Genomic DNA, 27,865 nt, shown 5'->3' on the forward strand with positions numbered 1-27,865 from the left:
GAGTATTTAGTGTCATCTTTATTGCTGGCTCACAGCCCCAAACCCTCCACTGCTGGGGAAAACGGGGGGGGGGGAACAGTATACCCCACAGTTCCTAGGACTCCCCACCCAGTGCGGGCGGTGGCTGGGACACACACATATATGGCCATCATTAAAATTACCAACAAAGCCCCAGCCTGTTCCATTCCACCTGCCCCACATTAAGAGTTGAAAGTCATGGGGTATTTGTACAGGCTCCCTGCCATAAGTTATAAAGGACCCCTAAAAACAACAAACAAAAATGCCCCCTAAACAGCCAGCAAGTACATGGCAGGACACCTGGGTTCTACTGGCTGTGGGATAGGAGTCTTATGGCCTAGGAAAAACAGTATTCACTGAGGTACAGCAATAGGGCTAGGGATATAATGCAGGAGTCCTGATTCTCTTTCCCCCTTTGGTCTAACTACTAGATCCTACTCCCCTCCCAGAGCTGGGAATAGAACCCAGGAGTCCTGACACCCACACCCGCCAGCTTCCCCCAAACCAGGAAGAAAAAAAAACACACACAACACTTCAAGTGGTAGCAATGAGCGATGTGGGGGTTAGCACTAGGCACTGATACCGCCTGGGGGTGAATGCGGGGCAGGGGGACGGATGTATGGACAGAGATGTAAGCTGGGGGGTAGGTGGAGTGACTCTGTTTATTTTAAAAGTCTCCAGTAGGTGGGGACTGATCCCCCAAATTTAAAACCACATCAGGGTAGCAGAGGCAGGGCACCCCACCGCAGATCATCACACACAAAGCTGGGGGGTGGAGCGGGGTACAAAAATGGTGTGCTAGGAAGAGGGTCACAGGCTCCCATGTCTCCCTTCCCTCCCCTAGGGAACTGGCACACCTTCTGCCTCGTTAATTGATAGGGGACCATGGGATTTAAACCTAAAGAATGGGTGTGTCCCAAAACATAGCTGGGTGTTCACCCACTAAATGGGTTGGGTGGTGGTTTATAAAGGGGGGGGAATTTCTCAGCCTTAAATAAATAGCATGTTATGGGGGAAGAGAGAAGGGGAAATTTGGGGGGGGGGCTACAGGAATCCAAATGGCCCTCTGCTTATCCTCAACTAGGCAGAGGCAGGAGGAAGTGGCCAGTTCTCCCTGGGCAGGGTACAGGGGGGATCCCCCACACAGAGAAAGGGGGAAAGGTCCCCACACACAATGGGGGACAGGCTGAGCATCTGGGGGAAGCCAGCGCAGCGTCTGTTTGCTGGCACCCGGTGGCGCTTAGTTGGTGATGGGGGCAAGGTTGGGCAGGCCTCAGGGGGGTTATTCACGGGGATCGTCAGGTGCAGGGATTTTGTGGCGGGTGGGCTCGACACCCCAGATCTCACGGGCGTACTGCGTGATGGTGCGGTCACTGGAGAACTTGCCCGAGGTGGCGATGTTTTTAATGACCTTCTTGGTCCATTCCTTTGTGTTCTGGGGAGAGAGACGCAGGTCAGTGGCAATCACACATGGAGTGCTGGAGGTTTGGGCAGGGGAGGCCAGATGGGATGGCTGGATGAGTGTAAATGGGAGGGCAGGTTGAGCATGGGGATGGATGGAGGGACGGAATATATGGGGGGGGATGAATGGCTAGATAGAGGAGCACATACGGAGAGATAGGTGTCTGCAGATGATGGGCGAGTGAGAGGATGGAGGAATGGAGGAGGGGAGGGCGCAGGGATGGATGAATGGATGGATAGAGGAGGGGAGAGCACAGGGATGGAGGGAGGGGACAGTGCGGGATGGACGAAGGGATGGAGGGAGGAGGGGAGAGCGCGGGGAGAGAGGGACGAGGGAAGAGCCCGAGAAGGGAAGGAGAGAGAGAAGAACGAGGGGAGAGGGCAGGGACGGACGGACGCAGGGAGGGAGGGAGGGAGCACGGGGATGGATGGACGGAGAGAGGAGGGGAGAGCGCGGGGATAGAGGGAGGGAGGGACGGAGAGAGGAGGGGAGAGCGCGGGGATAGAGGGAGGGAGGGAGGGAGGGAGGGAGAAGGGAAGAGCACGGGGATGCATGGAGGGAAGGAGGGAGGGAGGAGGGCAGGGATGGACGGAGGGAGGAAGGGACGGATGGAGGAAGGGAGGAGGGGAGAGGGCGGGGACGGAGGGAGGAGGGGGGAGGGCGGGGACAGACGGAGATAGGGAGAGGGCGGGGAGGGAGGGAGGGAGAGCGCGGAGATGGATGGACGGATGAATGGCTAGATGGAGGAAAGGAGGAGGGGAGAGGGCGGGGACGGACAGACGGATGAATGGCTAGATGGAGGAAAGGAGGAGGGGAGAGGGCGGGGACGGACAGACGGATGAATGGCTAGATGGAGGGAGGGAGGAGGGGAGAGGGCGGGGACGGACAGACGGATGAATGGCTAGATGGAGGGAGGGAGGAGGGGAGAGGGCGGGGACGACGGACGGACAGATGGAGGGGAGAGGACGGGAACGGAGGGAGGGAGGAGGGGAGAGTGCAGGGATGGACGGATGGAGGGAGAGAGGAGGGGAGAGCACGAGGATGGATGGAGGAAGGAGGGGAGAGTGCAGGGATGGACGGATGGAGGGAGAGAGGAGGGGAGAGCGCGGGGGGTGGATGGATGGAGGAAGGGAGGGAGGAGGGAAGGGATGGATGGAGGAAGGGAGAGGGGAGAGCGCGGGGACGGATGGAGGAAGGGAGAAGGGAAGGGATGGATGGAGGGAGGGAGAGCGCGGGGAGGGAGGGAGAGCGCGGGGACGGATGGAGGGAGGGAGGGAGGGAGGGAGGGAGAGCGCGGGGAGGGAGGGAGAGCGCGGGGATGGATGGAGGGAGGGGAGGGATGGAGGAAGGGGAGGGAGGAGGGGAGAGCGCAGGGGTGGATGGATGGATGGATGGAGGGAGGGAGGGAGAGGGGAGAGCGCAGTGGTGGATGGACGGATGGAGGGAGGGAGGAGGGGAGAGTGCGGAGATGGATGGACGGATGAATGGCTAGATGGAGGAAAGGAGGAGGGGAGAGGGCGGGGACGGACGGACGGATGAATAGCTAGATGGAAGGAGGGAGGAGGGGAGAGGGCGGGGACGGACGGACGGATGAATGGCTAGATGGAAGGAGGGAGGAGGGGAGAGGGCGGGGACGGACGGACGGACAGATGGAGGGGAGAGGACGGGAACGGAGGGAGGGAGGAGGGGAGAGTGCAGGGATGGACGGATGGAGGGAGAGAGGAGGGGAGAGCATGAGGATGGATGGAGGAATGGAGGGAGGAGGGGAGAGCGCGGGGGTGGATGGATGGAGGAAGGGAGGGAGGAGGGAAGGGATGGAGGAGGGAAGGGAGAGGGGAGAGCACGGGGACGGATGGATGGAGGGAGGGAGGAGGGAAGGGATGGATGGAGGGAGGGAGAGTGCGGGGGGTGGATGGATGGATGGAGGGAGGGAGGAGGGGAGGATGGATGGATGGATGGATGGGGGGAGGAGGGGAGAGCGCGGGGGTGGATGGATGGAGGGAGGAGGGGAGAGCGCGGGGGTGGATGGATGGAGGGAGGGAGGAAGGAGGGGAGGGATGGATGGAGGGAGGAGGGAGAGCGCGGGGGTGGATGGATGGAGGGAGGGAGGAAGGAGGGGAGGGATGGATGGAGGAAGGAGGGGAGAGCGCGGGGGTGGATGGATGGATGGAGGGAGGAAGGAGGGGAGGGATGGATGGAGGGAGGGAGGAGGGGAGAGCGCGGGGGTGGATGGATGGAGGGAGGGAGGGAGGGAGGGAGGAGGGGAGGGATGGAGGGAGGAGGGGAGAGCGCGGGGGTGGATGGAGGAGGGGGAGGAGGAGGGGAGGAGGGGATGGAGGGAGGAGGGAGAGCGCGGGGGGGGATGGATGGAGGGAGGGAGGAGGGGAGGATGGATGGAGGGAGGAGGGGAGAGCGCGGGGGTGGATGGATGGAGGGAGGGAGGGAGGAGGGGAGAGCGCGGGGGTGGATGGATGGAGGGAGGGAGGGAGGGAGGAGGGGAGGGATGGATGGAGGGAGGAGGGGAGAGCGCGGGGGTGGATGGATGGAGGGAGGAGGGAGGGAGAGGGGAGAGCGCGGGGGTGGATGGATGGATGGAGGGAGGGAGGGAGGGAGGGATGGATGGAGGGAGGAGGGGAGAGCGCGGGGTGGATGGATGGAGGGAGGAGGGGAGAGCGCGGGGTGGATGGATGGATGGAGGGAGGGAGGGAGGGAGGAGGGGAGGGATGGATGGAGGGAGGAGGGGAGAGCGCGGGGGGGTGGAGGATGGAGGGAGGGAGGAGGGGAGGGATGGATGGAGGGAGGAGGGGAGAGCGCGGGGGTGGAGGATGGAGGGAGGGAGGAGGGGAGGGATGGATGGAGGGAGGAGGGGAGAGCGCGGGGGTGGAGGATGGAGGGAGGGAGGAGGGGAGGGATGGATGGAGGAAGGGAGGGAGGGGAGGGATGGATGGATGGATGGAGGGAGGGAGAGGGGAGAGCGCGGGGAGGGATGGATGGATGGATGGAGGGAGAGGGGGAGAGCGCGGGGAGGGATGGATGGATGGATGGAGGGAGAGGGGAGAGCGCGGGGAGGGATGGATGGATGGATGGATGGAGGGAGGGAGGAGGGAAGGGATGGATGGAGGAAGGGAGGGAGGAGGGAAGGGATGGATGGAGGAAGGGAGAGGGGAGAGCGCGGGGACGGATGGAGGAAGGGAGAGGGGAGAGCGCGGGGACGGATGGATGGAGGGAGGGAGGAGGGAAGGGATGGATGGAGGGAGGGAGAGCGCGGGGAGGGAGGGAGAGCGCGGGGAGGGAGGGAGAGCGCGGGGAGGGAGGAGGGGAGAGCGCAGGGGTGGATGGATGGAGGGAGGGAGGGAGAGGGGAGAGCGCAGTGGTGGATGGATGGATGGAGGGAGGGAGGAGGGGAGAGTGCAGTGGTGGATGGACGGATGGAGGGAGGGAGGAGGGGAGAGTGCAGTGGTGGATGGACGGATGGAGGGAGGGAGGAGGGGAGAGTGCGGAGATGGATGGACGGATGAATGGCTAGATGGAGGAAAGGAGGAGGGGAGCGGGCGGGGACGGACGGACGGATGAATGGCTAGATGGAGGAAAGGAGGAGGGGAGAGGGCGGGGACGGACGGACGGATGAATGGCTAGATGGAAGGAGGGGAGAGGGCGGGGACGGACGGACGGACAGATGGAGGGGAGAGGACGGGAACGGAGGGAGGGAGGAGGGGAGAGTGCAGGGATGGACGGATGGAGGGAGAGAGGAGGGGAGAGCATGAGGATGGATGGAGGAATGGAGGGAGGAGGGGAGAGCGCGGGGGGGGATGGATGGAGGAAGGGAGGGAGGAGGGAAGGGATGGATGGAGGGAGGGAGAGCGCGGGGGTGGATGGATGGATGGAGGGAGGGAGGAGGGGAGGATGGATGGATGGATGGATGGGGGGAGGAGGGGAGAGCGCGGGGGTGGATGGATGGAGGGAGGAGGGGAGAGCGCGGGGGGTGGATGGATGGATGGAGGGAGGAAGGAGGGGAGGGATGGATGGAGGGAGGAGGGGAGAGCGCGGGGGTGGATGGATGGAGGGAGGGAGGAAGGAGGGGAGGGATGGATGGAGGGAGGGAGGAGGGGAGAGCGCGGGGGTGGATGGATGGAGGGAGGGAGGGAGGAGGGGAGGGATGGATGGAGGGAGGAGGGGAGAGCGCGGGGGTGGATGGATGGAGGGAGGGAGGGAGGGAGGGAGGAGGGGAGGGGAGGGATGGAGGGAGGAGGGGAGAGCGCGGGGGTGGATGGATGGAGGGAGGGAGGAGGGGAGGGATGGAGGGAGGGAGGAGGGGAGAGCGCGGGGGTGGATGGATGGAGGGAGGGAGGGAGGAGGGGAGGGATGGATGGAGGGAGGAGGGGAGAGAGCGGGGGTGGATGGATGGAGGGAGGGAGGGAGGGAGGAGGGGAGGGATGGATGGAGGGAGGAGGGGAGAGAGCGCGGGGGTGGAGGATGGAGGGAGGGAGGAGGGGAGGGATGGAGGGAGGGAGGAGGGAGGATGGATGGAGGGAGGAGGGGAGAGCGCGGGGGTGGATGGATGGATGGAGGGAGGGAGGGAGGAGGGGAGGGATGGATGGAGGGAGGAGGGGAGAGCGCGGGGGTGGATGGATGGATGGAGGGAGGGAGGGAGGAGGGGAGGGATGGATGGAGGGAGGAGGGGAGAGCGCGGGGGTGGAGGATGGAGGGAGGGAGGAGGGGAGGGATGGATGGAGGGAGGGAGGGAGGAGGGGAGGGATGGATGGAGGAAGGGAGAGCGCGGGAGGGATGGATGGAGGAGGGGAGAGCGCGGGGAGGGATGGCTGGATGGAGGATGGAGGGAGGGAGAGGGGAGAGCGCGGGGAGGGATGGATGGATGGATGGAGGGAGAGGGGAGAGCGCGGGGAGGGATGGATGGATGGATGGAGGGAGAGGGGAGAGCGCAGTGGTGGATGGATGGATGGAGGGAGGGAGGAGGGGAGAGTGCGGGGAGGGATGGAGGGGGGAGAGCGCGGGGGTGGATGGATGGATGGAGGGAGGAGGGGAGAGCGCGGGGAGGGATGGAGGGGGGAGAGCGCGGGGGTGGATGGATGGATGGAGGGAGGGAGGGAGAGGGGGAGAGCGCGGGGAGGGAGGGAGAGGGGAGAGCGCGGGGGTGGATGGATGGATGGAGGGAGGGAGGGAGAGGGGAGAGCGCGGGGAGGGAGGGAGAGGGGAGAGCGCGGGGGTGGATGGATGGATGGATGGAGGGAGGGAGGGAGGAGGGGAGAGCGCAGGGAGGGAGGGAGAGGGGAGAGCGCGGGGAGGGAGGGAGGGAGGGGGTGGATGGATGGATGGATGGAGGGAGGGAGGGAGGAGGGGAGAGCGCGGGGGGTGGATGGATGGAGGGAGGGAGGGAGGGAGAGGGGAGAGCGCGGGGGTGGATGGAGGGAGGGAGGGAGAGGGGAGAGCGCGGGGAGGGAGGGGGTGGATGGATGGATGGATGGATGGAGGGAGGGAGGGAGAGGGGAGAGCGCGGGGAGGGAGGGAGAGGGGAGAGCGCGGGGAGGGAGAGGGGAGAGCGCGGGGAGGGAGGGAGAGGGGAGAGCGCGGGGGTGGATGGATGGATGGAGGGAGGGAGAGGGGAGAGCGCGGGGAGAGAGGGAGAGGGGAGAGCGGATGGATGGAGGGAGGGAGAGGGGAGAGCGCGGGGAGGGAGGGAGGGAGAGGGGAGAGCGCGGGGGTGGATGGAGGGAGGGAGGGAGGGAGGGAGGGAGAGGGGAGAGCGCGGGGGTGGATGGATGGATGGAGGGAGGGAGGGAGAGGGGAGAGCGCGGGGGGTGGATGGATGGATGGAGGGAGGGAGAGGGGAGAGCGCGGGGCGGGAGGGAGAGGGGAGAGCGCGGGGAGGGAGGGAGGGAGGGAGAGGGGAGAGCGCGGGGGTGGATGGAGGGAGGGAGGGAGGGAGGGAGAGGGGAGAGCGCGGGGGTGGATGGAGGGAGGGAGGGAGGGAGGGGAGGGGGGAGAGCGCGGGGGGGGTGGATGGAGGGAGGGAGGGAGGGAGGGAGGGAGGGAGAGGGGAGAGCGCGGGGGTGGATGGAGGGAGGGAGGGAGGGAGGGAGGGAGGGAGAGGGGAGAGCGCGGGGGTGGATGGAGGGAGGGAGGGAGGGAGGGAGGGAGGGAGAGGGGAGAGCGCGGGGGTGGATGGAGGGAGGGAGGGAGGGAGGGAGGGAGAGGGGAGAGCGCGGGGGTGGATGGAGGGAGGGAGGGAGGGAGAGGGGAGAGCGCGGGGGTGGATGGAGGGAGGGAGGGAGGGAGGGAGGGAGAGGGGAGAGCGCGGGGGTGGATGGAGGGAGGGAGGGAGGGAGGGAGGGAGAGGGGAGAGCGCGGGGGTGGATGGAGGGAGGGAGGGAGGGAGGGAGGGAGAGGGGAGAGCGCGGGGAGGGAGGGAGAGGGGAGAGCGCGGGGGGGTGGATGGATGGATGGAGGGAGGGAGGAGGGGAGAGGGGAGAGCGCGGGGGTGGATGGATGGAGGGAGGGAGGGGGTGGATGGATGGATGGAGGGAGGGAGGAGGGGAGAGCGCGGGGGTGGATGGATGGAGGGAGGGAGGAGGGGAGAGCGCGGGGGTGGATGGATGGAGGGAGGGAGGGGGTGGCTGGATGGATGGAGGGAGGGAGGAGGGGAGAGCGCGGGGGTGGATGGATGGATGGAGGGAGGGAGAGGGGCAGAGCGCGGGGCGGGAGGGAGAGGGGAGAGCGCGGGGAGGGAGGGAGGGAGGGAGAGGGGGAGAGCGCGGGGGTGGATGGATGGAGGGAGGGAGGGAGGGAGAGGGGAGAGAGCGGGGAGGGAGGGAGAGGGGAGAGCGCGGGGGTGGCTGGATGGCGGGAGGGAGGGAGGGAGAGGGGAGAGCGCGGGGGAGGGAGGGGGATGGGGAGAGCGCGGGGTGGATGGAGGGAGGGAGGGAGGGAGGGAGAGGGGAGAGAGCGGGGGGGATGGGGGAGGGAGGGGGGAGGAGGGGAGAGCGGGGGGTGGATGGAGGGGAGGGAGGGAGGAGGGAGAGGGGAGAGCGCGGGGGGGGATGGAGGGAGGAGGGAGGGAGGGAGAGGGGAGAGCGCGGGGGTGGATGGAGGGAGGGAGGGAGAGCGCGGGGGTGGATGGATGGATGGAGGGAGGGAGGGAGGAGGGGAGAGCGCGGGGGTGGATGGATGGATGGAGGGAGGGAGGGAGAGGGGAGAGCGCGGGGAGGGAGGGAGAGGGGAGAGCGCGGGGAGGGAGGGAGAGGGGAGAGCGCGGGGGTGGATGGCTGGATGGAGGGCGGGAGGAGGGGAGAGCGCGGGGGTGGATGGATGGATGGATGGAGGGAGGGAGAGGGGAGAGCGCGGGGAGGGAAGGAGAGGGGAGAGCGCGGGGGTGGATGGATGGAGGGAGGGAGGGGGTGGATGGATGGATGGAGGGAGGGAGGAGGGGAGAGCGCGGGGGTGGATGGATGGATGGATGGAGGGAGGGAGAGGGGAGAGCGCGGGGAGGGAGGGAGGGAGGGAGAGGGGAGAGCGCGGGGGTGGATGGATGGATGGAGGGAGGGAGGAGGGGAGAGCGCGGGGGTGGATGGATGGATGGATGGAGGGAGGGAGGAGGGGAGAGCGCGGGGGTGGATGGATGGATGGAGGGAGGGAGGAGGGGAGAGCGCGGGGAGGGAGGGAGAGAGAGGGGAGAGCGCGGGGAGGGAGGGGAGAGGGGAGAGCGCGGGGGTGGATGGATGGAGGGAGGGAGGGAGGGAGGGAGAGGGGAGAGCGCGGGGAGGGAGGGAGAGGGGAGAGCGCGGGGGTGGATGGATGGATGGATGGATGGAGGGAGGGAGAGGGGAGAGCGCGGGGGTGGGATGGATGGATGGAGGAAGAGAGGAGGGGAGAGCGCGGGGGTGGATGGATGGATGGATGGATGGAGGGAGGGAGAGGGGAGAGCGCGGGGAGGGAAGGAGAGGGGAGAGCGCGGGGGGTGGATGGATGGAGGGAGGGAGGAGGGGAGAGCGCGGGGGTGGGTGGATGGATGGATGGATGGATGGAGGGAGGGAGAGGGGAGAGCGCGGGGAGGGAGGGAGGGAGGGAGAGGGGAGAGCGCGGGGGTGGATGGATGGATGGAGGGAGGGAGGGAGGAGGGGAGAGCGCGGGGGTGGATGGATGGAGGGAGGGAGGGAGGGAGGGAGAGGGGAGAGCGCGGGGAGGGAGGGAGAGGGGGAGAGCGCGGGGGTGGATGGATGGAGGGAGGGAGGGAGGGAGGGAGAGGGGAGAGCGCGGGGAGGGAGGGAGAGGGGAGAGCGCGGGGGTGGATGGATGGAGGGAGGGAGGGAGGGAGGGAGGGAGAGGGGAGAGCGCGGGGAGGGAGGGAGAGGGGAGAGCGCGGGGGTGGAGGGAGGGAGGGAGGGAGGGCGAGGGGAGAGCGCGGGGGTGGAGGGAGGGAGGGAGGGAGGGAGGAGGGGAGAGCGCGGGGGTGGATGGATGGATGGAGGGAGGGAGGAGGGGATGGAGCGCCGGGCGGGAGGGAGCGGGGAGAGCGCTGGGGTGGATGGATGGAGGGAGGGATGGGAGGGGCGGGAGGGAGAGGGAGAGCGCGGGGAGGGAGGGAGAGGGGAGAGCGCGGGGGGTGGATGGCTGGAGGGAGGGCGGGAGGGGCGGGAGGGAGAGGGACAGAGCGCGGGGCGGGAGGGAGAGGGGAGAGCGCGGGGGTGGATGGATGGAGGGAGGGAGAGGGGAGAGCGCGGGGAGGGAGGGAGAGGGGAGAGCGCGGGGGTGGATGGATGGATGGAGGGAGGGAGAGGGGAGAGCGCGGGGGTGGATGGAGGGAGGGAGGGAGGGAGGGAGGGAGAGGGGAGAGAGCGGGGGTGGATGGAGGGAGGGAGGGAGGGAGGAGGGGAGAGGGGAGAGCGCGGGGGTGGATGGAGGGAGGGAGGGAGGGAGGGAGGGAGGGAGAGGGGAGAGAGCGCGGGGGGGGATGGAGGGAGGAGGGGAGGGATGGATGGAGGGAGGAGGGGAGAGCGCGGGGAGGGAGGGAGGGAGGGAGGGAGGGAGAGGGGAGAGCGCGGGGAGGGAGGGAGAGGGGAGAGCGCGGGGGGTGGATGGAGGGAGGGAGGGAGGGAGGGAGAGGGGAGAGCGCGGGGGGTGGAGGGAGGGAGGGAGGGAGGGAGAGGGGAGAGCGCGGGGGTGGATGGAGGGAGGGAGGGAGGGAGGAGGGGAGAGCGCGGGGTGGATGGAGGGAGGGAGGGAGGGAGGGAGGGAGAGGGGGCGAGCGCGGGGAGGGAGGGAGAGGGGAGAGCGCGGGGTGGAGGATGGAGGGAGGGAGGGAGAGGGGAGAGCGCCGGGGGTGGAGGGAGGGAGGAGGGAGAGGGTGGAGAGCGCGGGGGTGGAGGGAGGGAGGGAGGGAGAGGGGAGAGCGCGGGGGGTGGATGGAGGGAGGGAGGGAGGGAGGGGGGGAGAGGGGAGAGCGCGGGGGGGATGGATGGATGGATGGAGGGAGGGAGGGAGGGAGGGAGGGGAGAGCGCGGGGGTGGATGGATGGATGGATGGAGGGAGGGAGGGAGAGGGGAGAGCGCGGGGAGGGAGGGAGAGGGGAGAGCGCGGGGGTGGATGGATGGATGGAGGGAGGGAGGAGGGGAGAGGGGAGAGCGCGGGGAGGGAGGGAGGGAGAGGGGAGAGCGCGGGGGTGGATGGATGGATGGAGGGAGGGAGGAGGGGAGAGGGGAGAGCGCGGGGAGGGAAGGAGAGGGGAGAGCGCGGGGGGTGGATGGATGGAGGGAGGGAGGGGGTGGATGGATGGATGGAGGGAGGGAGGAGGGGAGAGCGCGGGGGGGGTGGATGGATGGATGGAGGAGGGAGAGGGGAGAGCGCGGGGCGGGACGGGAGAGGGGGAGAGCGCGGGGCGGGAGGGAGGAGGGAGAGGGGAGAGGCGCGGGGGGGCTGGATGGATGGATGGAGGGAGGGAGGGAGGGAGAGGGGAGAGCGCGGGGAGGGAGGGAGAGGGGAGAGCGCGGGGGTGGATGGATGGAGGGAGGGAGGAGGGGAGAGCGCGGGGGGTGGATGGATGGATGGAGGGAGGGAGAGGGGAGAGCGCGGGGAGGGAGGGAGAGGGGAGAGCGGATGGATGGATGGAGGGAGGGAGAGGGGAGAGCGCGGGGAGGGAGGGAGAGGGGAGAGCGCGGGGGTGGATGGAGGGAGGGAGGGAGAGGGGAGAGCGCGGGGGTGGCTGGAGGGAGGGAGGGAGGGAGGGAGAGGGGAGAGCGCGGGGAGGGAGGGAGGAGGGGAGAGCGCGGGGGTGGATGGATGGATGGAGGGAGGGAGGAGGGGAGAGCGCGGGGGTGGATGGAGGGAGGGAGGGAGGGAGGGAGAGGGGAGAGCGCGGGGAGGGAGGGAGAGGGTGATGAGCGCGGGGGTGATGGATGGATGGAGGGAGGGAGGAGGGGAGAGCGCGGGGGTGGATGGATGGATGGATGGAGGGAGGGAGAGGGGAGAGCGTGGGGAGGGAAGGGAGAGGGGAGAGCGCGGGGGTGGATGGATGGAGGGAGGGAGGGGGGGATGGATGGATGGATGGATGGAGGGAGGGAGGAGGGGAGAGCGCGGGGGTGGATGGATGGATGGATGGAGGGAGGGAGAGGGGAGAGCGCGGGGCGGGAGGGAGAGGGGAGAGCGCGGGGAGGGAGGGAGGGAGGGAGGGAGAGGGGAGAGCGCGGGGGGTGGATGGATGGATGGAGGGAGGGAGAGGGGAGAGCGCGGGGAGGGGGGAGAGCGCGGGGGTGGATGGATGGAGGGAGGGAGGGAGGGGGGAGAGGGGGAGAGCGCGGGGAGGGAGGGAGAGGGGAGAGAGCGCGGTGGGTGGCTGATGGAGGGAGGGAGGGAGGGAGGGAGAGGGGAGAGCGCGGGGGTGGAGGGAGAGAGGAGAGCGCGGGGGTGGATGGATGGAGGGAGGGAGGGAGGGAGGGAGAGGGGAGAGCGCGGGGGTGGAGGGAGGGAGGGAGGGAGGGAGAGCGGAGAGCGCGGGAGGGAGGGAGGGAGGGAGAGGGGAGAGCGCGGGGGTGGAGGGAGGGAGGGAGGGAGGGAGAGGGGAGAGCGCGGGGGTGGAGGGAGGGAGGGAGGGAGAGGGGAGAGCGCGGGGGTGGAGGGAGGGAGGGAGGGAGGGAGGAGGGGAGAGCGCGGGGAGGGAGGGAGAGGGGAGAGCGCGGGCGTGGATGGAGGGAGGGAGGGAGGGAGGGAGGGAGAGGGGAGAGCGCGGGGAGGGAGGGAGAGGGGAGAGCGCGGGGGTGGATGGATGGAGGGAGGGAGGGAGGGAGAGGGGATGAGCGCGGGGAGGGAGGGAGAGGGGAGAGCGCGGGGGTGGATGGATGGATGGAGGGAGGGAGGGAGGGAGAGGGAGAGCGCGGGGAGGGAGGGAGAGGGGAGAGCGCGGGGGTGGATGGATGGATGGAGGGAGGGAGGGAGAGGGGAGAGCGCGGGGAGGGAGGGAGAGGGGAGAGCGCGGGGGTGGATGGATGGATGGAGGGAGGGAGGGAGGGAGAGGGGAGAGCGCGGGGAGGGAGGGAGAGGGGAGAGCGCGGGGGGGATGGATGGAGGGAGGGAGGGAGGGAGAGGGGAGAGCGCGGGGAGGGAGGAGAGGGGAGAGCGCGGGGGTGGATGGATGGAGGGAGGGAGGGAGGGAGAGGGAGGAGAGCGCGGGGGTGGAGGGAGGGAGGGAGGGAGGGAGAGGGGAGAGTGCGGGGCAGGATGGATGGAGGGAGGGAGGGAGGGAGAGGGGAGAGTGCGGGGCAGGATGGATGGAGGGAGGGAGGGAGGGAGAGGGGAGAGCGCGGGGCAGAGCGCGGGGAGGGAGGGAGAGGGCAGAGCGCGGGGGTGGATGGATGGAGGGAGGGAGAGGGGAGAGCGCGGGGCAGAGCGCGGGGAGGGAGGGAGAGGGGAGAGCGCGGGGGTGGATGGATGGAGGGAGGGAGGGAGGGAGGGAGAGGGGAGAGCGCGGGGAGGGATGGAGGGAGGGAGGGAGGGAGAGAGAGGGGAGAGCGCGGGGCAGGATGGAGGGAGGGAGAGGGGAGAGCGCGGGGAGGGAGGGAGAGGGGAGAGCGCGGGGAGGGAGGGAGGGAGGGAGGGAGGGAGGGAGAGGGGAGAGCGCGGGGCAGGATGGAGGGAGGGAGAGGGGAGAGCGCGGGGAGGGAGGGAGAGGGGAGAGCGCGGGGAGGGAGGGAGGGAGGGAGGGAGGGAGGGAGAGGGGAGAGCGCGGGGCAGGATGGAGGGAGGGAGAGGGGAGAGCGCGGGGAGGGAGGGAGAGGGGAGAGCGCGGGGAGGGAGGGAGGGAGGGAGAGGGGAGAGCGCGGGGAGGGAGGGAGAGGGGAGAGCGCGGGGAGGGAGGGAGAGGGGAGAGCGCGGGGAGGGAGGGAGGGAGGGAGGGAGAGGGGAGAGCGCGGGGCAGGATGGAGGGAGGGAGAGGGGAGAGCGCGGGGCAGGATGGAGGGAGGGAGAGGGGAGAGCGCGGGGAGGGAGGGAGAGGGGAGAGCGCGGGGAGGGAGGGAGAGGGGAGAGCGCGGGGAGGGAGGGAGGGAGGGAGGGCGGAGAGGGCAGAGCGCGGGGGTGGATGGATGGAGGGAGGGAGGGAGGGAGGGAGAGGGGAGAGCGCGGGAGGGAGGGAGAGGGGAGAGCGCGGGGGTGGATGGATGGAGGGAGGGAGGGAGGGAGAGGGGAGAGCGCGGGGGGGGAGGGAGAGGGGAGAGCGCGGGGGTGGATGGATGGAGGGAGGGAGGGAGGGAGAGGGGAGAGCGCGGGGGAGGGAGGGAGAGGGGAGAGAGCGCGGGGGTGGATGGATGGAGGGAGGGAGGGAGGGAGAGGGGAGAGCGCGGGGGGTGGAGGGAGGGAGGGAGGGAGGAGGGGGAGAGTGCGGGGCAGGATGGATGGAGGGAGGGAGGGAGGGAGGGAGAGGGGAGAGCGCGGGGCAGAGCGCGGGGAGGGAGGGAGAGGGCAGAGCGCGGGGGTGGATGGATGGAGGGAGGGAGGGAGGGAGGGAGAGAGAGGGGGGGAGCGCGGGGAGGGAGGGAGAGGGCAGAGCGCGGGGGTGGATGGATGGAGGGAGGGAGGGAGGGAGGGAGAGGGGAGAGCGCGGGGAGGGATGGAGAGGGGAGAGCGCGGGGAGGGAGGGAGGGAGAGGGGAGAGCGCGGGGAGGGAGGGAGAGGGGAGAGCGCGGGGGTGGATGGATGGAGGGAGGGAGGGAGGGAGAGGGGAGAGCGCGGGGAGGAGGGAGAGGGGAGAGCGCGGGGGTGGATGGATGGAGGGAGGGAGGGAGTGAGAGGGGAGAGCGCGGGGAGGGAGGGAGAGGGGAGAGCGCGGGGGTGGATGGATGGAGGGAGGGAGGGAGGGAGAGGGGAGAGCGCGGGGGTGGAGGGAGGGAGGGAGGGAGGGAGAGGGGAGAGTGCGGGGCAGGATGGATGGAGGGAGGGAGGGAGGGAGAGGGGAGAGCGCGGGGCAGAGCGCGGGGAGGGAGGGAGAGGGCAGAGCGCGGGGGTGGATGGATGGAGGGAGGGAGGGAGGGAGGGAGAGAGAGGGGAGAGCGCGGGGAGGGAGGGAGAGGGCAGAGCGCGGGGGTGGATGGATGGAGGGAGGGAGGGAGGGAGGGAGAGGGGAGAGCGCGGGGAGGGATGGAGGGAGGGAGGGAGGGAGAGGGGAGAGCGCGGGGAGGGAGGGAGGGAGAGGGGAGAGCGCGGGGAGGGATGGGTGGGTAAAAGAACATGTATAGGATGCCCTGGAATCGAACCCTGGACTCCCCAGGCCACTCTAACCCAGTAGACCCTGCTCCCGTCCCAGTGCTGGGTGCAGTACCCCAGGGAGGCCACTAGGGGTGCACACTCACCCTGTAGAGGGCGCTGACATTCTCCTGGCATTTGATGTAGGCTTCGTAATCCGCAAACACTTTGAACCTGGAGAGGGAGTGGAAGCAGGGGGGTGTCAGGCTGGGGGTCTCTGTGCATGCTGCCACCTGTTGCCTACAGCTGGCATCGACACCGGGAGCCTCTCCCAAGAACATAGCCAGCAGCAGATGCTCAAAGCTCTGGGGAAACCCTTCCCCCACTGCCTCAGCTTCCCCTCACTGTGGGTGCACTCATGGGAACAGAACCCAGGATTCCTGGCTCCCAGCCCCGCTTCCCATAACCCACTAAACCCCCCTCCCCTCCCTGAGCTGGGGATGGAGCCACTGTTTAATTTGTGCCAGGGCTGAGCCCCAGCACCTCAGGGCTGGGCAGGTCAGTTATGAAAGTAAAAAAATTGCTTGAGCCCCGGCACCACTTTCATTACAAATTAAGCCCTGGACAGAGCCCCCTTCCTCTACCCCACACCAGGTATAGTTGCCTCTGTCCCTTATTCCCTCCCCCCAGTGCCCCCCCCCACCTGTCATTGTTCATCAGCATGTTGACAATGTCCTTGAAGAGCTCGGGCTGTTTGGGGGAGAAGAAGCCGCTGCTCAGCTGGTCTATCACCTGTCTGAGCTCCGGGATGCGGTCGTAATAGTCCTTGGCACAGTAGCTGGAGGAGAGGTGAAGGGGTGCAGGTTACCTCGGGATTATGGCTCCACCCCAGCCCAGCATGGCCTCAGGGGCTCCCGCCAAACCAGAAGCACCCAGCCTGGCCTCCCGCAGGGGACTCCCCAAGCCCCCTGCCCAACCTGGCTCCCCCACCAGTCCCCAGGAAGGACCCCAGCGGCATGGGGAAGGCAGGCTGAGGGAATGGGGACAGGATCCCCACAGGAGGGCAGGCACATGGTGTGAGGAGCCCAGGTGGGGGGCAAACTGGGAAGGGGTCATAGCAGCAGGGAAGGCAGGCAGCGTTGAGAGGGTCCTGGCAGCTGGTGATGGGTGCAAATCTGGCACTGGGTCAGGGGGCACCATGGGTGGGAGATCCAGGCAGCGGAGAAGATTCTGGCAGCTAGGCAGGGAGCGTGCAGAGAAGGTGGAGCAGGAATCCAGCGGCAGGGAAGGGGGCATAGGAGGGGAGCCTGCCAGGGTCTGGCCCCCACCCTTTTCTGTCCATCTCTTCCACGTCTTCCACCCGCATGCCGAAGATGAAGAAGTTCTCCTCGCCCGCCTCCTCTGCCATCTCCACGTTGGCGCCATCCATGGTGCCGATGGTCAGCGCCCCATTCAGCATGAACTTCATGTTGCCGGTGCCTGAGGCCTCCGTGCCGGCCGTGGAGATCTGCTCGGACAGGTCGGCCGCCGGGACCACTGTGGGGGAGACGGGATCAGCGGGCTGGGGTGGGAGGTCAGAGGTCGCATGTGGGGCGAATGGGCCCATTTGCCTGATACGGGGGGGGGGAATGTAAGTAATGTGGGTCAGAAGCCGCCATGTGGGCTAGACCCAGCCCTGAACCAGGGTGGAAGGGATGGAGGTCAGAGGAAGCTGCAAGGGGCAGACAGCCCCATTGGCCTGATTTGGGGTGGAAGACAGGAGTACCAGAACGGGGGGAGATGGGGGGAGGGGGCTGGGGAGCCATGCCCCCCCCTTTTACCAGCCGTTAGGTCGAGCAACGGGGGGTGAGGGGCACAGACAAGTGAGTGGGGGGACGTAGTCTTGGGTCGGGGGGGGAAGAGGCAGCGCAGGTGCAGGGCCTTGGGAGAAGCGGCAGTATGGGGGCAGGGCCTCAAGGAGAAGAGGCAGCATGTGGGGGTGGAGCCACACTTCAGGTGCCGATGACCCCCCCTACAACTTTTAGGGACCTTCTGCCATTTCTGGTGGGAGAATAGTGGGTCAGAAGTTGCCGCGTGGGGTAGACGGGCACTTAGCCTGATCTGGGGCAGTGGTGGCAGGTGTAGGGGAAGGATAGCAGGGTCAGAGATCACAGCCTCCCTACCCTTCTCAGCCAGGGAGACGCGGTAGTTTTCCAAGAAGATCATCTTGAGGCGGTCGCCGATGACGGGGTCGTTGTTGATGACGTCCCCGATGGCCGTGACCAGCTTAATGATCATCTTGGCCATGTGGTAGCCAGGGGCAGCCTGTGGGGGGACTGAGACTGAGACCGCTGCTTAACCCCCACCCTCGCCTCCCACCAGGGGACAGCAGCACCAAGAGGGGTGGGCCTTGGCCCCCAGGTCTCACCTTGCCGCCGATCATGACGGTGCGTGGCACAAAATACTGGTTGGGCTCCTTCTTGATCCCTGCAGGGGGATGGGGAGAGATGCAGGGTCAGGGCCAGTGTGCCAGGGCCAGCAGCTGGCCAGTCCCTGGCCACCCAGCGAGTGCAGCTGGCCTGGAGGTTGGCCTCATAGCTGGGAAGAGTCAGCAGACCGGCTCTGAAGGCCAGCAGCAGTGCAGCAGCTGCTCAAAGCCTTTGCCACTGGCAGTGATAGCCCCTGCCTTGCCCCGGCTCTGCCCCCGCCTTGCCCCATTCCAGATGGCCCAGTCCTGACCCTCGGCTCCAATTCCTGGCTACCAACTCCTGCTGCAGCCCCTGGGTCCGACTTCTGTTCCAACTCTAGGTATGGCTGCCCATGTCCCAGTCACTGACACCACCGAAGAGGTGAGTGGATACTAGTGGTTAGAGCAGGGGGGCTGGCAGTCAGGACACCTGGGTTCTCCCCCTAACTTTGGCATGTGGCCGGGGGTCAGCACTCACGGTTGTAGAGGGTGATGACGTGGAGGCAGTTGAGCAACTGCCTCTTGTACTCATGGATCCTTTTCACCTGCACGTCGAAGAGGGAGTTCGGGTTGATCTTCACCTTGTACTCCTCCTCCAGATAGGCGGCGAACTTCAGCTTGTTCTCCTGGCATGGGAGAACAGAGATGGGAACCTAGGCCTTGCATCCCATCCCCTGCCCTGGGGCCAGATCACAGCTGGCGCCCCCTAGAGGGAAGATGCACCAAGTGTCATTTCCACACCCCAGTACCTGTTTAATTTTGGCAACGTCCCGGATAAATCCCTCATCGTCCACGAAGGCCAGAAGCTTTTTCAGATGGTCGAGGTCAGAGATGTATTCCTCCCCGATACGCTGGGGAGAGAGGAGGGTCAGAGCCAGGCGTGGCACAGGAGAGTAGGCAGGCACCCCTCACTCTGCCCTTCCAGGTGCAAGGCAGAGGAGAGGGGTCTAACCTATGAATGCCCCCCATCCCAGCATGGCAGTCTGTCCCCCAACGCCTGTCTGTATCTAGCATCCACCACCCCATAAAGCCCCATCCCTGCATGGCAATCTGTCCCCCAATGCCTGTCTGTATCTAGCATCCCCCCACCCCATAGAGCCCCCCCATCTTGGAATGGTCATCCCCCCATGACTGTGTATTGCATCCCTCCACTCCACAGTGCCCCCAACTCTCCCCTCCCTGTCTGTCAACCCCACAATCACTGAATGGTGCCCCCCAAAGATCCTGCACTTGTCTGTCTGCCTTGTGCATCCTCCAAACTCCCCCTCCCGCCGCTTCCCCTCCCTGCATATCACCACCCAGGATCCTTCCCTCAGGAACCTCACAGGCCTCCCACTCCCTGCACTCACCTCAGCAATGACCTCAGCCAGCCCTGGGTTGCACAGAACCAGCCAGCGCCGAGGTGTGATCCCATTGGTTTTGTTCTGGAATTTGTGCGGCTCAAGCTCATAGAAATCCTTGAAACTGGAGTGGGGAGAAAGGGGAACAAAACAGGAAAGAAATGAATGAGAGGACCAATGAGGGAAAGAATCAAAGCAGGACCAAAAACAAACTAGAGAGCAAAAGGGCAAAGGAGTGGGAAGAGAAAGGAGGAATGTGTGAGAGAACAAATGCAAGAATCGATGAGAGAGAAAAGAAAGGAACGAAAGGATCAAGAGAAGAGGGAATGAATCAGGGGAAATGAAGGGAAGAGAACCAAAGAGGAAAGAAGAGACTAAAAGAACAAAAAGGGAAGTGAATTAGGAAAAAATGAAGGTCTGAGAAACAAACAGAAAGAGGGAAAAGAATGAACGAAAGCGGAAAAATACGAAGAGGCAAAAGTGGAGGAAAAAGAAATAAGGGAACGAACAGAAAAAAGGACAAAAAGAATTAAATAGATAGGAAAACAAGAATAGAACAGAAAGAAGCGAATGAATGAAAATGAAAAAGAGGGTAAGATACAATGAAATAGGAAGGAACAAGAGAAGAGAAAGATAAAGGAATAAGGAGAAGGAATGAAAAAGGGAAAGAGGAAAAATAAAAGGAAAGAGAGAAGAGGGGGAAAAATGAAATGGGAAAAAAATGCAGGATAGAAAAGAGAACCGAGTGGATGAAAGAGGAAAGGAATGAAAGTAGTGGGGGAGTGAGGGGGCAGAGCATGGTAAGGAGTGGGGCACATACACAGTCTTCTTGAGGATGTCGGAGTGGATGCGGGCGACCCCGTTGATGACATGGGAGCCCACGATGCAGAGGTGTGCCATGTTGATCCTCTTGATGCTGCCCTCCTCCACTAAGGACATGCGCCGCAGTCGGTCTAAGTCCCCAGGGTACATGGCATTGACTCTCTGGGGGAAGGGAACAGTGGAATCCGGATGGAGCAGGCACCCCCAGAGAGAGGCTCCGCAACCGAGCCCCCCTAGGAGGAAAATGGGGGGTCCCCCACTGTCCTAGTCCCAGGACACTCATCCCTGGCAGCACCCACCTTGCCCCCCAGTAGGAGCCAATCCCAAATGCCCATGGTTCCCTCCTAAGACACACACCCTAAAATTTGGTTCCCCACCCCCTCCACAACTTCACCCCGGCAAGAGCACATGCGAATCAGCTGCAGAGCCAGGGAAAAGACCCCGGAGTCCTGACAGCACCCTGCAGCTCTAACCCACTAGACCCCACTCCCCTCCCAGAGCTGGGGACAGAACCCAGGAGTCCTAGACTAACACATTTCAGTTCCTGCCACCTATGGAGGGAAAGGGACTTCTCCACTGGATTAACCCCAGCCATCATGGGGGAGGAGCTTACATCAAGGAATCTCTGGTTAATTTCATAGATGATCTCCAGGTGCCGGGGCAGGAGGGTTTCCAAGAGATGGACCGGCCAGCGCTCCAGGGCCTCAGGCAGCACTGTGTGGTTGGTGTAGGCGCAGGTCCGCACTGTGATGTCCCAGGCCTGGGAGAGAGACAGCACATAAGGATCCCCAGCCCAGCACCAAGATGCAGCAACCTCTGGGATGGGACATGGGGGCTGTTTAACAGAAGAACAACGACACCCATTCCCTACAGCACAGAGCCCCCGACGTCACACCCCTTACCTTGTCCCAGTCCAGTTTCTCGGTATCAACCAGCACCCTCATGAGCTCAGGGATGGCCAGGGAGGGGTGAGTGTCGTTCAGCTGGATAGCAACCTACAGGAGAGGGGCAGAACTCAGACTACCAGTGACAGAGGATGCATGAGCTTATCCGTGAGAGGCCAGGGCTTGAGTAGCTGGGAGCTCCCGCACTACAGCCAGCGCTCCTGCCCCACTCCCCACAGCACCCCCTGCTGGGCGAGGCTAAAGCTGTTGTAGCTGAGAGCTCCCTGCACAGCCAGCACTCATTGCTCCCTACAATGCCCCCTGCTGGGAGAGGTCACTACCTTGTCAGGGAAGGCCTCAAAGGAGGTGCGGACGGGGTCCCGACTGCCGAATTTCGAGGATTTGAAGCGGCGGATGATGTCCTGCAGAGTGGCCGCCACCACAAAGTACTCCTGCTTCAGACGCAGCTCCTTGCCCTCGAAGAACTGCAGGGAGGAGGGGCAGGTGAGGATGGAGGCATCCACTAACCCACTCCAGATCTGTACAATCTCAGCCACAGAATGGACCAGTGGCTTCAGATGCAGCATGGGCTCTCTGCAGACCCTGCTCACAGCATAGGGAAAGTAGTAGCAGACCTGGGAATGTAACCCAGGAGTCCCGGCTACCCAGCTCCTAACCAGTAACCACTACATCCCCCTCCCCTCCCAGAGCAGGGCATGAAACCCAGGAGTCCTGACTCCCAGCCTCCCCAAGCAGTAGACAGGGGGTGTCTCACTCTCCTACCTAGGCTCCCACATGGCTGCAGAGACCCTGAAGGGTCCTGATGGGACACTTTACAGAGGCAGGGATCTGGGGGCAGAGGAAATTCCCAGTTTTGCCCAAAGGTGAACCTTCCTGGCTAGTGAGATTTAGACCCACCTGACCCCCTGGGCCCTATCCCTGCTGCCGGACCAGGGGGCTGGGTGTAGAAGCAGAACACCCTCCCTCCCCTGCAATGTATTATCCACACCCCAGGTGTGGCAGGTTCCTTAAAGGACCGGTTCTCCCCAGAAAGCCTGCAGTGGATGCAGGGGGCACTGGAGTGGGAGGCGGGCTACTCACGTTGTCGTTGGGGTACAGCACCCGAGAAATGTTCTCGGCCAAGTTCCTGTCCAGCACAGCTTGGATGTAACCACCAACGTTAACTGAGGCAGAGAGAGAGAGAGAGAGAGAGAGAATGGGGCCTTAGTTCACACAGGGATCCCTTGCTGGTGCTGAGGTGCAGCCACCTCTGGGGTGGGGACTGTTTATACAGGGATCTCTCACCCAGTGATGAGGTGCAGCCACCTCTGGGTGGGGCATGGGGGCTTTTTGTATCGGGATCCTTTACCCAGCAGCTCGGGAGCCAGCTCCAGGGAGGGGCTGTTTATACAGAGATCCTTAATGGTGGGGCATTTGGGTCAGCAGCACCGACGGGGAGGGGAGCTTGCCTCCTACTGAGCCACCGCCCCCGGTTTTTGGTAGCTGTCTCCCAGCTCTGCTCAGCAGAGGGGGTCTGATGCCTGGCTCTTGGCTGCTGCGATGAATCCAGCAGACACACAGACCCTTGCCCAGCCTGAGGGTCCCCCCTTCACTCACAGTCCTTGAGGTTGAACTCGTTGGGGGCCCGGGCAGACCAGAGGCGCATGGTGTTGACAGTGTTGTTGCGGTAACCAGGTATGGGCGTATCATAGGGAAGAGCCAGGATCACCTGCCAAAGGACACCAGGGTTAGTGCCAGCCACGGCACCCCGGTGAGCACGAAGAGCAGAGAGCCCAACCCCAGCCTCTCCCAGCAGGCCATTACACCTCACATCCCATAATACCCTCCACTCCCCCTTTTTAACGGGTGGGGAAACTAAAGAACACACAGGGGAGCTGAATTCCACAGTGAATCAAGGAGAGGACCCAGGCTCCCTGCGCACGTAATCCCAGAATGCTGAGATCCCACTCGTGCAATGGACCTGTGCTTCTGGGCAATTGCACATGCATGGAGGCACTTGTGCAAAGATACATGTGAGCACGCTCAGGCCCCTGGTGCACAGGGAGCTCACACTTGCATGGAAATGCCACTTGTGCGCTTGCAAATGCACACACTCAGGCATACCTACATACTCACACTACCATGTGCAAAGGCCTGTGAATGCACCTTTCTCCCCATGCACCAACAGCCCCTCATGTGAACATACACTCACGCACAATCTCCATTCACTTGTGCAGGGGTACATGCATGGCTGCCAGGCCCTCACGTACAGATACACTCACACCCTGTCTTGTGCAAATGCACACTCACCACTCACTCAGGCCTCACCCAGGCCTCCCAGACTCACCTGCGTGTCGATCCACTTGGTGCCATCAGGCCCGTGGTCCACGCGCCCATAGAAGTGCACTGGGATCATGTACTCAGGACGGGCCTTCTCCCAGGGATTGCCATAGCGCAGCCAATCATCAGCCTCCTCCACCTGCGGAGGGAGGGCAGGAGGAGGAGGGGTTAGTGTCATCCTGTTTCCCCCCCTTCCCCTCCCAGGGTCCCTTCACACACACCTGGGGCATCCCACCTACCCAACACCCCATCTCCTGCTGCAATCACCTGTGCCCCACAGCACCTGCTGCCTCCCCACCCAGGGCACCCCACACTGGCCCCGGGCAACTTCCCTGCTGGACCTCTCCTACCCCAAATTGGTGGCAACTCATGGGCCTCTCCTACCGTACACTGCCCCCCGGACACGCAGCCAGCCCCCCAATGCACATCCCATCCCCCCAGTGCCCTCCCTGCTCCCCTGAGGGAAAGGAGCCCCCTCCCCAGCCCCCCGCAACATGGAGGGTGTGACCCACCTGCCAGCCCCCAGAGATCTTCTGGTTGAAGATGCCAAACTCATAGCGGATGCCATAGCCATAAGCGGCCAGTCCCAGGGAGGCCATGGAGTCCAGGAAACAGGCTGAGGGGGAAAAGGGGGGCAGGGGTTGGGCATTACAGCCAGATCAAGGGGAAAGGGGGGGTACCGCAGTAACAGCCAGACCAGGAGGGCAGGAAAATGGATAGGGACAGGGGGCAGGTAGAGGAAATGTGGAAGAGGGAAGGGGGACAAGCAGTAGGGTGACAATGATGGGGGTGGGTTGCCTTGCACTGTGACTGGGGCAGGTGCTCATGTGGGTGCAGATGCTGAATGGGGCCCCTGGATTCCTTTCTTCCTCGACTGTTGGGCAGAGCCATGGTTGTGGGTGGGCAGTGTCAGGGGACAGTGTCTGGGAGGCTGGGTGTGTGTCTGGGTGGGCTGTGTCAGAGGTTGTTACGTCTTGGAGGAGCTGGGGGGCAGTGTCAGGGGGCTTAGTGTGTCCGTAAGGGACAGTGTTGGGGATTATCATCTCTGGGGGGCAATGTTGGGGGGCTGGATGTGTATCTGTGAGGGGCAGTGTCAGGAGTTATGTCATGTTGGGGGGGGGGTCAGTGTCAGACCGGGTGTGTGTCGGGGGCAGTGTTTGGAGGCTGGGTGTGTGTGTGTGAGGGGGCAGTGTTGGAGGTTATGTCTGGAGGCAGTGTTGGGGGTCCATGTTTGTATCTGGGTGGGCAGTGTCAGGGGGCTGGGTGTGTGTTGGAGGTTATGTCTTGGGGGACCATTGAGGTGCCGGATGTGTGTCTGGGGGCGGGGGGGAGTGTTGGAGGTTGTTTTGTCTGGGGGGAGTGTCAGGGGTGTTGGGTGTGTGTTGGGGGGCACTCCTGGCCTTGGGCACACAGGGCAGTCAAGCTCCGTGGCTGCCAAGCTGGCTCCCCTCACCTGCCAGGCGCCCCAAGCCCCCGTTCCCCAGCCCAGCGTCCTCCTCGATCTCCTGCAGTTCCTCCATGTCCAGGCCCAGCTGTGGGGGGAGGAAAAAGGGGGTGTTAGGGGACAGTAGCCAGCTCCCTTTCGTCCATCCCCTCCCCCCACTTCCCTGGCACTGCCTCTCCCAGCTCCACCCCCTCTTCTCCCCCACCTGCCCCCGGCCGGCGGGTGCTGGGGTACCTGGTAGGTGGCCTCATCACAGGCGTTCTGCAGCCCCAGGTTCACCATGGTGTTCTGCAGGGTGCGGCCCATGTAGAACTCCAGCGACAGGTAATAGATGCGCTGCAGAGAGAGGGGGCAGAGATGGAGCAGGGGAGGGTTGGGGAGCCAGTCAGCCCCATCCCCAGGAAACAGGCCCCATGCCCCATTCTCTGGCCCACTAAGTACACTAGTTCCCCACCCTGGGGCTGGACTGGAGTCAGCATCCCCTAGTGGAGAAATCCTCCATATCCCATTTGCCACCCTACTTGGGCAGGACACTTTACGGGGGACAGGCGGGGGGTGTGATCGTGTGGCTGGCTGCCGGGGCCCATAGATCAAGCCTCTGCTGCAGAATACAGCAGGCCATTCAAAGGTGCTCATTGCCCGGCTAACCTTTGGGGGAAGGCAGGTGGGCATCAGCCATGCTGTCAGCCCGTCTCAGGTATGCAGCCGCTGCCCCTATCCAGTGTCGCAGCCCCGCCCCCCCGCACCAGTCCCCCACCCCATGGGCTGACACAGGCTCTTTCCCAGATTAAATGGCAAAAGTCAACAGCAAATGTCAGGCTGGGCTAAATTTAATCAGACTGTGCCCCTGCCCAGGATGCTGAGATAGGATCAAAACCAGGGGTCTTGAAAGCTGGGATTCCTCCTGCACCCCCAATTACCTGTCACTTCTGGTGAGAGGCCCCGTGTACCACGGCCTGCTCCCCGAGCCAGCCAGTCCCCCCGCCCTGGTGCTGGATCACAGCCAGCGCCCCCTAGAGGGGAAAGGCCCTGTTTCCTATCGCCTGCTTCCTTCATCCTTCAAACATGGCCCCCACCAAACCTACTACCCTCTAACCCTAAACCTCTCCCCCAATCCTAGCTCCCCCCTTGCAGGTCCCCCTATCTTCCAGCATGCCGGGCGGCACCACCAACTCTTCATATCTGTCCTTACTGGCTCAAATGTCCAGTTACTGCTACCTTTACCACCCCCACCCCCCTGAATAGGAAGGGGATTAATGGCCTGCAATCCCCTCGTATTGCCCCATCCTCCACTGTGATTCCCCAGCCCAGCTGCTCCGCCCCCAGTGTGGGTGTCTGAGAGGCAGTTTATGCTGACTCCTTGGCTCACACACACCCAGGACTTGGGGGCTAGCCAGGGATTGGGGGAGGGCAGAATCACGGCCAAGGCGCTCTCAGAGAGGCATGGGGGCCCAGGGAGGGAAAGAACAAGGGGTGATGGGACAGGAGGACGCTGTGGGAGAGCGACGGAGATAAACGGGGAACAGGGGGAGCAAAGGGCTTGAGGGTGATGTGGGTGGAGAGGGGAAGGGCAGGGGCAGCAGAGGGAGTGGCAGAAGGGTAGCACCAGAGGCGGCTGGGGGAGGGCAAGTGGGTCTGCGGGTGCCGCCTGGGTCTCTGGAGGAACTGCCCCACAAGTTACACACACACAGCCCCCGCCAACTTCTGGGGGGGGGGACCAGGCTCAGATGGTGACAACGGTGCACCCTCCCCCAGCCCTCCTCACCCGCTAGCCAGAGCGGGCCCCAAGCACACTGTCCCCGTGGCAGGCTGGCCCAGTGGATAGGATACTAGCCTTGGACTGGGGATGCTCAGGTAAGAGGGGCAGGACCCATCCCTGCCCCCAGGGAGGAAGCCTACTGGCTCTGATTAGTTCCCACTGACCCCCACAACTAACCAGGGGCACTGTCCTGTGAATCACCAGGCATGGGGCTGCATGGGCCTGATGGGGGTCAGGGAAGGAAAGTACTGGTCTGGATGGGCCCATGGGTCTGATCCCAAGCCCTTCAGTGCCAATAGCTCAGGCTTTTACTCCCTGAGCTGAAGGGTCTGGGGCAGCTGGTGGCAGTAGTCCAGCTGGTATTTATACCCTCTGTGGAGCACACGCCAAGCCAAACTGGCGGGGGGGGGGACAGATCCCAGCACTGGAGTCTGGCTCCCAGGTGTCAGGAAAACGCTAGAGCTTGGCTCACATATGGGAGGAAGGTTTTGGTTTGTGAGCCATCCACTGCCCACTTCCCCATCCTCCTAGAACAAGGAGCCTGTCCAACAGCCATACACGCCCAGCCCCACTATTCCCAGCAGCAGCTCTGACCTGCCCGGGTAGCCCCTCTGCGGTCTGCTCCCCCTGCCCCAGACATGCCCTGCCCCTAATGTCCTGCAACTTTGTCCCTTCTTCCCCTACCTTGCTGCCCTTTTCCTGGTGGTCCCGCTGGCTGCAGCCCCTGCCCGGGTGCCCCCCTGCTCCCGACCCTTCTGGACCTCTCCTGCCTGATCCTTTGCCCCTCACATTCCCTGCCTCATGGAATCTCTCACGTAGCACTGCTGCTGTGCCCAGATCCTTCTCCGGCTCCCTGGCAATCCCCCCTCCCCCAGTACCCCATTGCCCTTCCTCTGGCTCAGCTGTTGGGTGTTATCCCTCCCTGCCCCCGTACGCCCTGGAGCACTCCCACCTCCCCAACCCACAGCCAGCCGGTACCCCCTTCTCCAGAGTACCCCAGTGCAGTCAACCCCTAGCCCTGCACACACACTCCCAGCACCCCCTCTCCACTGCGCCCATGGGCATCCCCCCACCCCGCCGTACCCGTTCTCAGGGCGCCCCTCTCCAACGCGCCCCCGCGCGCTCACCTTGGGGTCCTTCTCGTAGTAGTACTGCTGGGTGCGGATCCACCTGCCCACCAGGTGGTCGCGCACCGTGTGCGCCAGGGCGAAGTAGTAGTCCCGGGGGGTGGCCACGTTCCGGTCCTTCACCAGCGTGAAGTGCAGGTGCCGGTTGAAGTTCTTCTTGAGGTCGGAGACATTCTCCACCCCGGCCAGGCCCCGCACGCTGATCTGCTTCCTTTTCTCATAATCCGACAGCGGCCGAGACATCCTGCAGCCTCCGGCGGGGCCCTGGCTAGTCTGTGCGCACGGGGGGGGGGGGGGGGGGGCTTTCACGCGGCGGGACACGGGCCCTGGCACTGCGGCACCGGGGAGCCGGGCGAGACACCAAGGAGCCTGGATCTCTGCTCTGCCCAGCCCGCTCGCTGCAGCAATGCGCCCTAAGCCCCTCCCCTCATGTATTATTAACCCAACCAGATTGGTGCATTATTCATGAGCCCCTCCTCCAGGCCGGGAGGGCGGGGGGGACCCTCGCCCCGCCTCCTGGCTCATGAGGCTCCTCCCCTT

General features: G+C 64.9%; 1 protein-coding gene across 1 annotated transcript; it reads right to left on the minus strand.

Moving 5' to 3' along the window:
* PYGM (glycogen phosphorylase, muscle associated) lies at positions 1 to 27,865 on the minus strand. The gene is made up of 20 exons (XM_038409150.2): positions 27,326 to 27,865; positions 24,674 to 24,775; positions 24,449 to 24,527; positions 23,508 to 23,611; positions 23,003 to 23,134; positions 22,273 to 22,384; positions 21,757 to 21,839; positions 20,997 to 21,140; positions 20,674 to 20,766; positions 20,385 to 20,531; positions 19,770 to 19,933; positions 18,959 to 19,073; positions 18,359 to 18,460; positions 18,088 to 18,235; positions 17,571 to 17,629; positions 17,326 to 17,467; positions 16,492 to 16,699; positions 15,867 to 16,001; positions 15,331 to 15,397; positions 1 to 1,453 (listed from the first exon to the last, which is right to left on the minus strand). Exons 1-20 carry the CDS (start codon positions 27,566 to 27,568, stop codon positions 1,301 to 1,303), a joined length of 2,532 nt encoding a protein of 843 aa, XP_038265078.1. The 5' UTR covers positions 27,569 to 27,865; the 3' UTR covers positions 1 to 1,300.

The sequence above is a fragment of the Dermochelys coriacea genome, chromosome 7 (assembly GCF_009764565.3).
Source record: "Dermochelys coriacea isolate rDerCor1 chromosome 7, rDerCor1.pri.v4, whole genome shotgun sequence".
NCBI lineage: Eukaryota > Metazoa > Chordata > Testudines > Dermochelyidae > Dermochelys > Dermochelys coriacea.

What these genes read in the sequence shown, in the direction of transcription:
- PYGM (XM_038409150.2), bottom strand. Translation starts at nt 27,568, where the DNA reads ATGTCTCGGCCGCTGTCGGATTATGAGAAAAGGAAGCAGATCAGCGTG. An exon ending in ACGTTGCCAAAATTAAACAG is followed by an intron (nt 18,236 to 18,358) that starts GTACTGGGGTGT and finishes CTCCCATGCCAG; the next exon opens with GAGAACAAGCTGAAGTTCGC. An exon ending in CCGTCATGATCGGCGGCAAG is followed by an intron (nt 17,468 to 17,570) that starts GTGAGACCTGGG and finishes GTCCCCCCACAG; the next exon opens with GCTGCCCCTGGCTACCACAT.